At 37.8% G+C, this 15077-nt stretch overlaps 1 protein-coding gene across 15 annotated transcripts in view; it reads right to left on the bottom strand.

Annotated features, from left to right (window-relative positions):
- Positions 1-15077, bottom strand: part of LOC144975225 (uncharacterized) — a 74321-nt gene that overhangs the window by 10247 nt on the left and 48997 nt on the right. For all 15 annotated transcript variants that reach the window (XM_078919095.1, XM_078919102.1, XM_078919104.1 and 12 more), the window contains 11 exons: positions 13816-13944; positions 11686-11922; positions 10193-10429; positions 9461-9691; positions 7756-7983; positions 6905-7138; positions 5305-5553; positions 4105-4926; positions 2005-2164; positions 1323-1497; positions 411-505 (listed from right to left, as the gene is read on the bottom strand). In XM_078919095.1, coding sequence (XP_078775221.1) covers positions 411-505; positions 1323-1497; positions 2005-2164; positions 4105-4926; positions 5305-5553; positions 6905-7138; positions 7756-7983; positions 9461-9691; positions 10193-10429; positions 11686-11922; positions 13816-13944 — 2797 coding nt within the window. The remainder of the gene's footprint in view (positions 1-410; positions 506-1322; positions 1498-2004; positions 2165-4104; positions 4927-5304; positions 5554-6904; positions 7139-7755; positions 7984-9460; positions 9692-10192; positions 10430-11685; positions 11923-13815; positions 13945-15077) is intronic.

Genomic DNA, 15077 nt, shown 5'->3' with positions numbered 1-15077 from the left:
TAAGGAGAGGGTTAATGAAGACCTTAGGAAATCCCAGGTCTGAGAGTCTTTGCCAAGAAGAGGGTCGTTAATATTGATAGAAATTTGAATGACGAGTTTTGTGACCATATTTTAAATATGTTTTTCTAGAGAATGCCAGTTAACCCTCTCCTTATCACCCATGGGAAAATCGTCACATTCGTTACGATGTAATCAACTATTTTATTATTCTCATTTCATTTTGTTATAGCTATAGGCATACAATCTGGACACTGTGTTGCAGAGCTCATTTTTAAGAAAAAAATATATTATATTCTAGTTAGTATTCTGTTTGAAAAATCTATTTTTGTTTTGGTTGAGTAAGCTCGTGCAGCGGTTGGGAACACGTCCGGAATTCCAAAAAGCAAGAGTTTAAATTCGTATATTCTTACCTATATTTAACGATGTAGATAGCAAAAGCAATAATGCCAAGAATCACAAAAGCCATAATGATGTAGGGGTAAATTGGACCACTGTCCGTGTCATCCTGTAGGTGAAAGAATAAAAAAAAATAAGATTTGAAAATATACGATGAAGAAATATCATATCATACTTTACAAAATGGGGACCTATCGAATCAAAATGGTGTTATATCTGAATGGTTTTATTGCTAAAACTAATTTTAAAGCAAAAAAAATGGAATTTGGTTAAAGTTCATATATTTTATTGACAATAATAAACCTAGTTTCCTTTAATTTCAACAAATAAAATCCCGAAGTTCTGGACTTTAGCGTTAAAATCGCTTTATAGTCTAATGTGTAAACCGACATAATAGTGATTTGATGATTCGACAACAAAGACGAATGGCTTTAAAATCTAATTTTAGATTGACCGTTTAGATTACCCACGTGTTAACAATAAAGTGGTGTTTGCAGAATTTCGTTTCCGTTCGTTCTTCTGGATTGAGGCAGAACAACAATAGAGTATTCTACACATTCTCCAATTATGAGACAAATGAACATAAACGGAATTCTTCACACGTCATTTGTGTACACGCGGGTGATCGAAAATGTTAATCTAAAATTAAACTATAAAGCCGTTCGTTGAAGTTGACGAACTGAATCGTTGAGATAATGGTCTCAAACGTGACCGTAGCCATCGCTTATAGTCTGACACTGAGATCCACTAAGACTTATAATTTGACGTCATTTTCTAGACGGTCTAGGGAGTTGTCGTTAGTTGTGCTCAAGGAAACAAGTGATTCCATTGGTCGCATTATGACGAATGCCCGAGAGGAGTGGTTGTCTATGTGTCTATTGGGTTCTGTTATCAAAACTGCTATGTTCACATCGTTCTTTTCTTACCTCTTGTTTGTTCGCGGCGGCCCCCGTGTGTGGAAGAAGCGTCCCCGTGTATCGCGGGCATTCATTCAAGAAATCGTTGGATGTTTCTCTTTCAGCCAGGATTGTCTCCACCTCTTTTGTAGAAAGGATTATTCCGTTGACCTTCACCTTGGGGTGTATCAGAGTAATTGGATTTCTACAATGTTGGAGATGAAAAGAATTTAAATCATGAAATAAAAAAACATATTTTTGAGGTGCATCAAATTAAAAGCATAACAAAAACAACAACCTGAGCACGCGCGCACAAACGCATGCTCTCTCTTTCGCTCTCTCTCTTTCTCTCTCTCTCTCTTTATTTCTTTCTCTCTCTCTCTCTCTCTCTCTCTCTCTCTCTCTCCCCCTCTCTCTCTCTCTCTCTCTCTCTCTCCTCTTCTCTTTTTCTTTCTCTCTCTCTCTCTCTCTCTCTCTCTCTCTCTCTCTCTCTCTCTCTCTCTCTCCAAAAATTACCGAGTTCGACTACCCGCCTCGTTGTGTGACCTTGAGCAAGTCACCTAGCCCTAGCTCACTTTGCGGCGCTGCATTACAGCTGATCCCTGGGTTATTCCAGTCTTCCCTTTGGAATAGACCCTGAAGACATAAATTGCCCCTTGGGGATGAATGAAGGGAATTTATTTTATTTATTTTATAAACAAAGTGACGTTACCCAAACTTGGTTTTCCGATCTTCCTTGACGTGCGTGACTTCGACCAGTTTATGTTTGAAATCCTGTGATAGCTCAATGACACTCTTGAGTTTCTCGTCAAAGTTAGAGCTTTTGATCTCTCCCTCAAATTTACATGCAAAGTAGAAAGAGCTCTGTGGATCTGTTGAGTCAAATATGTCAATAATAATATATTGCATTTTTATGGAATTCAATTATGTATATAATTGTCTCTAAGAGATTTTATAATAAATGGTGTTATATACAATACTGTTTTAAAAAATGTAAATTGAGCTGTTATAAAGCGCAATAACCACTAAACATGCTCAAACCGGTTTACAATGGGTCCCTGACCAAGAGCAGCACGTAACATAAAGAACAATATATGACGTCTATTTGGAGATATAGGGAATGAGATTAGCGGAAGAGTAGCGGCCCTTGATTGGACGTCACCTTACAGAGAGAACGTCAAAATAGTTTTGCGCATGCGTCTCTCTTTCAGTGAAGTGTCTCATGCCGCATAACCAACGTGACGTTCTCTCTCTAATAAATTTTCCGCTCGTGACTCCCAATCAAACGACGCTACTCTTCCGCTAATCTCATTCCCCATTACAACTTTTCCGACAAAGACAACGTTAACTGCCTGGTAGTCATTTTACACCCAAGTACAGTGAGAGAATGTAAGTAAAGAGTCTTTTCCAAGGACTAACTATGCATCGAGCGAGGCTCGAATCCAGAACGTTCCAATCCAAAAGCGAGTGTCATACTACACGTAATTGAATATAAACGGTGGATTCGCGGCTTAATTGATATAATATTGTTTCAGAGTCATTGTTGAGCGCGATCAGTGACCGGGTAGATGACAATGCTCTCTTGTACAAGAGTTGCGTCTTTGGGTCAGACATTTAATATAGAATATATCACTCATCTAAGGTGTAAATAAGTCCATAACAATAAAGGCTGATAGATATTGTTTAAAAACAAATGTGAATCCAGTTGCTTAACCAGCGGCATTTTGTATAGTGAAATGGAATTATGGTTTTAGAAGGCCTGCTGGAGGAGTAAACAAAAAACATTGTGGACAATGGAACTACTCTATGAACGTGCATATTTCTTAGTTTATAACCTACAGCGTCAAAATCAATAAAACAAAATTCAATCTTATATATGAACAAGAAATGAAGTGAGTAGGAAAGTGCCAGAGACAACAGAGAATAAAAACTTCGCGGCGGCGATGGGGACTAGAACTAACCGGGGAGATCGTGACTCTATCGTGTGAGCTATCCACGACCCCCCCCCCCCGCCCCAAACAAAAAAAAGAAAAAAAAGAGTCGCTTCAAACTGTAGTCTAGCTAGAGGCGTCTCTCCCCGACATCTTTTAATATGTAAAGGCAATCATTCCAACTCTAATGTGTGACCCAATGACTCAAAACGGTATTATGTCAGGATTAGTTTGACCTCTATAAGTGAAAAATCTAGTTCTTCAGAGCCATTTGGCCCATGGAACCGGAGTTTATCCCGATTTCTATAGCGTGAAACGGAGGCCAGTCTATCGCAAAGTGCTTTCCGCCAAATCTAAATTAGCTGCTGGGTGGACAAGGGGGGAGGGGGTGGGGAATCAGAAAAAAATCTCGACTGCACCCGGGATCGATCTTGGTGCTTTTGCGTGTGAAGCGATTGCTCTACCAACTGAGCAATGGGGGCCCTCTCTATAAATGTATTTATAATATAAGTATTCAGAAATCCGAGCTTTGGATTTGTTCGATTGTCTGTTTGGTTTCTGTTGTTGTTGTTTTTTTTTGTTTGTTATTTTTATTGCAAAGTAAAATATAAAGGTATTTATTCTCCACCAAACCGATGTGAAAGTATTCCATTGTTTCATATTTATTGTAGCTATAAAGTAAATTTCCCTTACCTAGCTCATTCCGACCAAATACCTTTTTAGACCTTGGGGCACAGCTCATAAGTTAAAAATTGAACTTATTGATACCGGATTCCGTTGACATTGTACCGTTTGAGGAATTTTATCACAAGAAGATAATAGTATTTTTAAAGTGTTACATTTTTCTATTAAAAAAAAAAAAACAAAACAAAGCATCTTACCCGTATTTTTATCAGTTTTTTCAGCGGTTGTGGTAGTTGTCGTTGGCGCTACAATATCACAGTTAGCTCCTTTCCATCCCGAGGCACATGTGCACATGTAACCAGGTCTCTTGTTAACGCATAGGAAATGTCCTTCCTGCTGATTGTCATTCTGGCTCTCAGACTTGGTAACGTTATTAGAGGCTTCTTGACACAGCGTCGGATTCTCAGCACATTCATCAATGTCATCACCACAGTCTTCCCCGGTCCAGCCGTCTCTACAGACACACTCAAAGCTTCCTACGTAATTGGTGCAACTGGCATTGTTTTGACACACCTCCATCTCACATTCATCCAAGTCTGTCAAGCACAATTCACCTGTCCAAGTCGGCGGGCATTGACACTCAAAATCCCCAGGGTTATTGATGCAGGTTCCGCCATTTTGACATTCGACTCTCTCACATTCGTCAACGTCCTCATCACAGTTTTCTCCCTGCCACCCTTCCACGCACTGGCAATAGTAGCTTCCATCGAAGTTGAAACAAGGTGAGTCGTGTTGACACAATCCAAGCTCGCATTCGTCCACGTCTTTACCGCACGCGTCACCGGTCCAGCCTTTTTGACATGTGCATTGGAATCCATTATCTATGTCACGACAGATACCGCTGTTCTGACAAGGATCGCCCTCACATTCGTCCACGTTCTCTTCGCACGTCTTCCCAGTCCAGTAAGAGTTACACATACACTCGAACGATCCGTCGGTGTCGTTGCAAGTTCCGTTGTTTTTGCAGGGATTGGACCCAAAGTCTGTACATTCGTCGATGTTGTCTTGACAATAACGACCTGATGACAAACATGGGAAAGGTATACGACCATGAAGAAAGGACTATTGCAATCATGTAATTTCATTCAGAAATTGTTCATATGTATTCGTGTGCACAAAATAATTTTTTCTTTGTTAATCTCAAAGTAAAAAAATAATTATGAAGAGAGAGGGTTACGTTGACACTTTTATCTAAAACTCAAGAAAGCCATTGAGAGTTTCATAAATAGCGTTTAATATTTCCATTTAACTTCTGTTAAGAAAATATGATAAAACGAGATAAAATGTAAATATCTACTTCAAATGACTATTATTCTTTGTCTAGCTGACATACTTATACGAGAGCTATCATTCTAAGACAATTCATGCAAGAAAAAATGTTGTAGTTGAAGACTCACCTGTATATCCCTCTTCACAGTCGCATGTAAAGTTACCGATAGAGTTGATACACACTCCTCCATTTTGGCACACGGGGGTTATGGCCACGCACTCGTCTATGTCTTCTTCACAGCGTCTACCATTGTATCCTTCAGCACATTGACACTCGAAGCTACCAAGAGTGTTATTACACACAGCACCATGTAAACACAATGGGTCATCTTCTGTGCTGGCTGCACATTCATCTATGTCTTCATCACAAAAAACACCTGCAATACATATCAATGTGTTTGACATAATTTTCCTTTTTTATGTGTGTGTCTGTGTGTGTGTGTGTGTGTGTGTGTGTGTGTGTTCCGTAGGGTGATTATTCTGGAAAATAAAATCCAAACTTGTGATAATATCACTATTTCTACTAGGATAAAGAGTCAAGCACACATATGAGCAGACCCAACAGAATAAAATCTCTGTCAGGACCACAAAATCAAGCAGAGAATAAACTATTCTGGCATCAGCTGGGTACCCAACTTAGAATCGAAGTTGTATTATGCATGGACTTATAACGCATCTATTAGTAGCTAGTGTACAAATAGAAGGGCAGCCTTGACACTACGCGCATCACTACCAATTTAATCAGAATTATATAACACCACTAAGACAGTGCGTCCAGCGCTATTTGACAGATTAAAAACCTGCCAGAGAGGTTAAAGACAATTGTTGGGGACACCAAGGATGACTGCTATCTCAGACTCTTACATCTTCAAACAAAGAATTATGCATGATACCCTCAATACCACAAAGGAGCAGGATAACTTTTGCTTTGCAGAAAGTGTTTTGATTAAATAGATGGAAATAGTGATGAATTATCGGACCATCACAACAATTTGGTACTTGGTATTATGTCAGAATGAACTACATGATGAAGATCGATGTAGAAAAAGGGAATTTCAGTTTTTGGAAGCTCATGAAATACTGCAATAAAAGCATTTACCTCAACTTAAAGCTTACAAGGTAAGCTTAAAATTGAATCACTTAAAACCAGGTTTCCTGCAAAGTAGTTTTGGGACATCAGGTCAAATACGTGACCCATTGTACAAATCTCGTATTATGTGAGAATGAAACAGATGCAAAAAAGTGAATTTTAAGTGTAAATGAGCAAAGGTATACAATTTTAGGTTTATGCACCTTGCTCATGAAACTATATTTGACAGAGTCAAATTTACAGAGCGGAGAATCTGGACCATCCGTGAGAGAATAAGACGGACTAAATTTACATCATCAAGTTAAGGCATGGTATAACTTTGTATAAATAAGTTGAATTGCATTAAATGGCTCTTCGTTAATTTAACAGTCCATGAATACTTTTATCCTTTAATCTCTCACTAACTTCAGGTTTGCGAAGTCTACGTATAATAAATGCCTTTTTCCATAATGATACATCAGTCAAGTCAAAATGTTATATTTTTACAATAGAAGCTTGACTATTGGACTCTTGGAACTAATTTTCGATACCTATGACTTGTGGGTATAAATAGTAATTTTTGCAGACAATGTAAAAACTTCAGGGATTTCTGAAAAATGTCCATTTTAGAAGCACAATTGGCCTACATTGACGCATACCTGTATATCCTTCGTAGCATTCACAAAGGTATCCTCCAAATTCATTCAAGCACAGCCCGCCAACCCCACATGGGCTCCGTAACACCTGACACTCATCGATATCATGTTGACACAGGGTGCCTTGATAACCGTGTGTACAATCGCACACGTATGATCCTTCTGTATTCACACAAGTTCCATTGTTCTCACATGGCTCATCTTGGCATTCGTCCACATCACTCTCACATACCTTCCCTGTTTATAATAATAATATATACTTTATTCATCCATAAAAATGGAAATTCGTTTACAGACGTGGCATGCATGTATAAACACAAAGTTGAGAATCTATGGCGACAATGTATATATATATATATATATATATATATATATATATATATATATATATATATATATACATATATATACATATATATATGCAAATGCACAAAAATGTAAAAATATACAACCAAGAACCAATAGCAACACTTTATATATTGATTTGATAAATTGAGATAGGCCATACCTCTGGCCTTTGGTCCGAACTATTATGTGATCAAGTATATTTTAAATAAAAATGATGGTCAATAATATTGCAGTAATCTTATCCATCTATTTTGAACTAGAAAAATTAGCAAAGATTAGCTTAAAAAGGATTATCTAGAATTCAGCAACTGCAAAATGAGCTAGGGCGAAGTAACTTGCTCAAGGCCATACAACGCAGCGGGTGATCGAACTCGGTACCTTTCGGGTATGAAGCAAAGACCATACCGCTGAGCCAAGCTGCCCCAGGGGCTCTCTAATAATATAGGCTCTCTAAATAATAGAAAATGTACAAGACTATACACAGAAAACAAATCATAATTACCCACCAGTGTATCCTTGAATGCAATCACAACTGAAGGTTCCAATCTCGTTGAAGCAAATCCCTCCATTGTTGCATGGATTGTTCAAACATTCATCAATATCATCCTGACACAAATCGCCTTGGTATCCCGGGGTGCATTTACACTCATAAGAACCGAATGTGTTTCTACAGGTGCCATCATTCAGACACGGCTGTTCGATGCATTCGTCTACATCACTCTCACAGAGGGCGCCTAGGAGAAGCATTATAATAATAATAATGGACTTTTATAGAACATCTCTTATATGTTACATTATAATTATAAAAAAAGAAACATCCAATACACTTTTCGTAGCATAGACAAGCCAAGAAGAATGAATAGACACTTAGATAACCACGCCTCTCGGACAGCCGTCATAATGTAAACAACGGCAGTGATTGGTAAACATAGCGAACTACACACGTTTTACTATCGATGGTATGTGTTTATGTAAAATACCCAGTGATCTACCATAGAGCTAACACAGAAAACTATGTCTTAACTTAACGAGGAAATCGGGTGATATCTAGTCACCGATTTGGCGGTAATAAAATGATCAGAGAGAGGTCGATTTCATCGTTGGTTTTAAACAACCAACTATGTTTGTCCGAGCACGTGTGAAGGTGTGTCACAAATTCCATGTTTTGATTGGTCAAAAATGTACTGGTTAATCGTGTTGGCGTTTTAATCAAGAGGAAGAAAATATAATTGGAGGTATAATGAATAGTTCTTTTTTCATTTAGAAACGTAGAATGACGTGTATGATTTGACTAATTAACAGCAAAGAAATGAATTGTCCATGTGTAAGAGGTGTTTTTATTTACGTATGTATGAGAAATGGAGAGAGAAATGAGGAAGAGAGTGAGAGAGAGAGAGAGATAGAGAGAGATAGAGAGAGAGAGAGAGATGGAGAGGGGGGTATAAACAAAGAGATAGAGAGATAGATAGAGAAATAGACAGATAGAGATAGAGAGATAGAGAGAAAGAGAGAGAGAGAGGGAGAGAGAGAAAGAAAGAGAAAGAGAGAGAGAGAGAGAGAGAGAGAGAGAGAGGGTGAGAGACAGGTCGAGAGAGGAGGGTATAAGCAAAGAAATAGAGAGATAGACAGATAGACAGATAGATAGAGAGAGAGAGAGTGTGTGTGTGAGTGTGTGTGTGTATGAGAGAGAGAGATGAGAAGAGAGAGAGAGAGAGAGAGAGAGAGAGAGAGAGAGAGAGAGAGAGAGAGTGGAGTATGTGATGTAGTCACTCAATAAATTCCTCTAATTGGAAATCTTTGTGGGGAAATTTAGATTTACAAGGACCATCAACAAGTATGAAATGCACACTACTAATTAGCATTAAAATCTGTACACAATTATTTAAAGGCAACTGCAAAATTTATGGCATGGGTACAGAATATATTGCATTCGACGTGCACTTATTTCCAGGTCTGATAACCCAATTCCTTAATGGCTCATTGTTGTAATGGAAATCTCAAAAATTAACGCAAAATATTGTCCATTACAACAATGTAATTGGCCCATAAGGCGGTTCGCGTGTCAGACTTGTATAGATGTACACATCGATGGCCTTCGATATTGTATGACTAAATCCAAATATTAATTTTTGTTTTGCCTTGCTTTGCTTGATTAATATTTCTTTCGTTTAGCCTTTAAAATGGGACTTATTGAATCAAAAAATTACTTACCCGTATACCCGTCTTGGCAATCGCAGTCAAACTGCCCGTGTGTGTTTTTACATATTCCATTATTTTGGCAAGGTTTTGACAAACATTCATCTACGTCATTTTCACACGTGACCCCATGGAAGCCATCCTGACACGTGCATGTGAATGAGCCAATCAGATTGCCGCAAGTGCCATTGTTGTGACACGTGGTATCGTCCAAACATTCGTCTACGTCATCATCACAGAATTCACCTGAGAAGGAATATTTAATTAATTTGATTTCCTCCTTTTTAAAGATGTTTCTTAGAATTATTGGAAATCATGGCCATGTTTTTATGTTAATGGAGTGTTATTTCATTGTGATTGGCATCTGATCTATGAGAACATTTTAATGAGCAAGATCTATATTAACTTTCCATGTGCTCGAGATCATTGGTCACATTGCAAAATGTGCTCAAAGTGACCTACATAGTGAAAAGTGTTCACATATTTTAAACTATCTAACATTACGATTGGTCATTGTATTCAGCTTGACACATGGGTATGTTTACAACTTTTATAAACAAAGCAGCGTGTTTACATTTGTTCAGAAATGTGCAATCGTTGAACAGCAACAAATCACGTGGTCGATGACTCGGCTGGACGAAAACATGAATATAGATCGCTCCCATTTGATTTTCTCTATACACCATAATCCACTACCATAATGGCCACCAAAATGAAAATGATATTTAAAAAATAGAAGAAGCTCACCCGTATATCCTTGTTGACAATCGCAACTGAATGTCCCCATCTCATTTTTACACATGCCTCCATTGTGACACGGATCATCCACAACACACTCGTCTACGTCATCAGTACACACTGAGCCCGTCCAACCGTCAGCACATTGACAAGTGAATCCTGGATCTGTGTTGGTGCAGATCCCTCCATTCTGGCATGGCGGATTGGCCAATGAACACTCGTCCAGATCGTTCTCACAAAGTTTACCTTGAAAAAAAAACACACACAACAGGATTCAATTGTCTGATGTCACGTCCGCCCAGCAACGGGTAACTTGGTTCTAAACAAAGAAAATCGGTACTTTTTATACTTCATGCCGGCTAGAACTTTTTCACATGTCATGTAATCAGAATGTATAGATAGTTCGAAGATGACGTCACTCAGGTCTTTGTTATTGTTTTTTTGCCACCCGCGTTTATGAGTAATGCTCACTGAACTGTATTAACCTGACTATAAACGTTCATGGATACACACAGTTTTGTGTGTTGGTCCGTCATACTTCCGGATGGCAATGTTATGAGCCAAGAGCATACTATCTATAAAAGTCAAAACATGATCAGATTTATATTTTTCTCCTCTGGATACACGTATATGACCGTCGGAGATGTATTTCATAAGTCCGTCTGCCATTATTCCGATCGTTTAGAACCAGTTACTAAGTTGCTATGCGTCATTACGAGGGACGTAACGTCACGGCTGTTGAAGCCTATTTAATGACTAAGAACAAAAACCCAAACAAATCAAAATATTAGTCCCTAGGAGCTTTAATACTCAAAGAGTCCGAATTCTCTATAGCATTAGAAGAACAAAGGCAATACTTGCTATCCTGTGGATAGGACGGTAGTCTTTCGCTAAGAAAATGCCAAGATAACCTAAGTGCATTCTCAGTGAAGCGCCACGAAGTGGGCAATAAGGACTAATTTCTTTACTCACTGAAAAAAGCGAGATGTTGACACTATGGCTCGAAGTCAAGTTCCTTACGTGGAAATGTAACACCTTTTCCAATATGCCATCTCGCCTTCTTACGGAGATTATTGGTGTTTATAAAATCAAAGTATATATTGATTAAACAAGTAAACAAGTACCCACCAATACTCTCTCTCTCTCTCTCTCTCTCTCTCTCTCTCTCTCTCTCTCTCCATATATATATACACATCTATATATATATATATATATATATATATATATATATATATATATATATATATACACAAATCTCTCTCCTCTCTCTCTGTCTCTCTCTCTCTCTCTCTCTCTCTCTCTCTCTCTCTCTCTATATATATATATATATATATATATATATATATATATATATATATATATATATGATGACGATAAGTCAAAATCTTTTTTTTTTTTAATTAGAATGGAAAAAGTCACCATACCACTCTTCTCGCTTTTATGAGACTACAGAGGCTTGAGTTTAAGGAACTATCTATTTGCTTATTATAAACTGTACCTACCTGTGAACCCCTGTCGACAATTACACGAAAATCCACCCATTTCGTTCTGGCACAGGCCGCCATTGTGACAAAGGTCAAAGTCACTCTCATCACATTCGTCCACGTCGTCCTGACACAGATCCCCCTTGAAGGCGTCCGTGCAAGCACACCGGAACAATCCTTCAGTGTTCGTGCAGGTTCCGCCGTGTAGACATGGCTCGTCGAGGCATTCGTTTTTGTCCGATTCGCAATTTGGACCTGTAAAGAAACAATTATGTATATGACAAATAGTATCGAAACGGTATTATGATGGGGTGTACCTAATGCTTAGGCTATGTGATCTTGTGGTGTGACACTCGCTTTCGGATCGGAAGGTCCTGGGTTCCAGTCTCGCTAGGTGCATAGTTGAGTCCTTTTGAAAAGGTTCTTTACGCACATTCTCTCACCGTGCTCCGGTGTTAACAGCGTTGTCTCTGTCCGAAATTTTTTTTTTGTAATATCGCCTAACTGGCATGTCCCGTCCTAAATGTTAAATGTTGCTGATGGCCAGGGACCCCTTGTAAAGCTCTTTAAGCACGTTAAGTGGATATAGCCCTTTATAAAATCTCAATTTAATTAAATTAAATTTGAAAATTTAATTTTAAGATTAAATTATAAAAAAATATGCCAATTTGATGTCTTTTTGAAGAAGAGTAATTTTTAGATATCTGAAAAAAAAAGTGTGTATAAACCTGTGCCGAGAAAAAGAAAGAAAATCGCAAGAAAAACACTCCATCCCATCTCCAATTCAGCAGGCTGAATATTTATTAGAATGAATGTTTTCTTGTATTGTTCTATTTGCTTTGTATGGTACAGGTTCATAATCCTTTTTCAGGTCTATGTCTTATACCAGTGCTCACTTCCATAATCGCCACTTCGATATTTTCAGAGTAATATTTGCTTGTTTGATTGCAAAAAAAAAAAAAGGACTTTAAAAAAATGTATTTAATCTGATGAATTCGACCTTGAACTTAATATATACGTGAAAATTATTAAAAAGATCAAGAATGGTGTCAAAATTGTCATAAGGCAAAGTAGCCATGTGGTGTTGTGGCTAAATTGTTCGACTTGGAAGCTAGATGTTTTGGGTTTGAATATTGCGAAGGTTTATTTTATTCACATGCAATATGCATCTGTCATGGGGGTCCCGATAGCTCAGTTGGTAGAGCACTTTCTTCACACGCAAAGGGACCGAGATCGATCCCGGGTGCAGTCGAAAAAAAATTATGACCCCCCCCCCCCCCTGTCCACCGAGCTGTGAATGGGTGAATCTGTTAGATTTGGCGGAAAGTACTTTGCGATAGACTAGCGTCATATCCAAAGAATAGCAAGCAATAGAACGCTATAGAAACTGGAATAAACTCCGGCTCCATGAGCTGAATGGCTCTGAAGGACTATATTGTTTTTAATGCATCTGCAGTCATAGTATCATCAGTGTTCGTTTGCCATAAAATCTGCTGTGTTTTTACAATTCTTTAAGATCTTTATTAATTTTATAATGTTGACCAAACTATTATATTGAGCCTTTTATGCTACATCTCAAAAAATAGGCTTCAACATTCGTGACGTCACTTCCCTCGTAATGACGCATAGTAGATTAGTAACTTGTTCTAAACTATCGGAACAATGGCGGACGCCCTTATGAAATAATATCTATCCAACGAGCATAAAAGTGTATCCAGAGGAGAGACACATATATCTGATCATGTTTTGACTTTTATTCATTCGGAACACATGACATGTGAAAAAGTTCTGGGCGGCAAGAAGAATGAAAAGTACCGATTTTCTTTGTTTAAAACCAAGCTGCTCGCTGTTTGGCAGGCGTGATATCAGACTATTGAATCTTACTCGGACTAGTTGACGCATATTGCCCCACCCCCCCCCCAACAAAAAAAAACAACAAAAAAAAAAAACAACAAAAACAAAACAAAACAAAACAAAAACAAAAACAAAAACAATCACAAAAAAAACAAAAACAAAAATAAAACAAAAACAAACAAACAAAACAAAACTAAACAAAACAAAACAAAGCAAAACAAAAGAAAAAAAAAAACGAAGGTAAAACACAACAAAACCCAAATAGTAATCCCATTTAGTTCATGGACATCTTACCAGTATATCCCTTAGGGCAGCGACATGTATAATCTCCAGGCTTGGGGTTGTTGACGCAAACACCGTCATTCAAGCACGGGTTGCTTAAGCAGTCGTCAATTGCTACGGTACATCTTGCTCCTGAGTATCCTGAGATAACAAAGGGAATAAGAGGGGGGTCGGTGTGGGGTGGGTGAATGAATGGTTTTGGAACTTAAATAACGAGATGAATAAAAAAATGTAAACATTTTATAGCACATTTTCAAGGTTTTACCATACTCACTGAGTTTTCTTCCCCCAACAGGCCATATGAAACCATATTTTATTTTCCTACAGTACAAGAAATTTATAGTTCTAGTAATTTACTGGCCCTTGAACAGAACGATCATAGTCCAGATTCGTAGTATAATGTGCAGCTATGTTATCTCCCCTAGAGTTTGTAACATGCAACATGTAACATATTTTTTTTTAAATCATTATAATCCATATTGTAAGAACCATGTACGAGTTTATATGACAAATCAATATCAAAGAGTGGACAGGCGTGATTCTCACTAGCCTACTGGAAGAGAACACAGACCATGACGAATGGCGTAAGGTTGTGAAGTCTGCATCCCGATATGTCCCCCCGATCAAATGGTCATGGAGTTGAATGAGTGATATATATATATATATATATATATATATATATATATATATATATATATATATATATATATATTCTTATTTTACGATATTTTAGTGAATGCGAATTAAGATACTTTCATCTTTCTAAATAAGATAGATGTTGAATGCTGGTCTTTGTACGTTCTCGATGTTAACAGACTGTCCCTTAAATAGGGACTCGAAATTCTATTTCCATAATCCGGGCAAGATCTCATGAGAGATTTATCAAGTTTGACAAACGTTTTTAAATCAAGATAACTAAAGCGAACAGACAAAATAGATAGTATGCCCTTGGCTGAGAAGCTGACAACATTGCCATCCGGAAGTTTAACGGACCAACACACACACTCTGTGTAACCTCGAACTTCTATCTTTAGAAATGATAACAAAGAGTTGAGTTACGTCAACTTTGTTCCTTCTATAGATAGTTTGCGCTTGGCTAAGAAGCTCACAACATTGTCATCTGGAAATATACCGGGCCAACACACAAAATGACGTGTAACCTTAAACGTTTATCGTCTGGATAATACAGTTTAGTGAGAATTACTACTCATAAACATGGATGGCAAAAACAATAACAAAGACCCGAGCAAGAGACATCAACTTTGTTCCTTTTT

The sequence above is a fragment of the Berghia stephanieae genome, chromosome 6 (assembly GCF_034508935.2).
Source record: "Berghia stephanieae isolate SIO BIC M18660-M18661 chromosome 6, UCSD_Bste_1.3, whole genome shotgun sequence".
NCBI lineage: Eukaryota > Metazoa > Mollusca > Gastropoda > Nudibranchia > Aeolidiidae > Berghia > Berghia stephanieae.
Note: the sequence above shows the minus strand (reverse complement) of the source record. Positions and strands in the feature narration are given on the sequence as shown.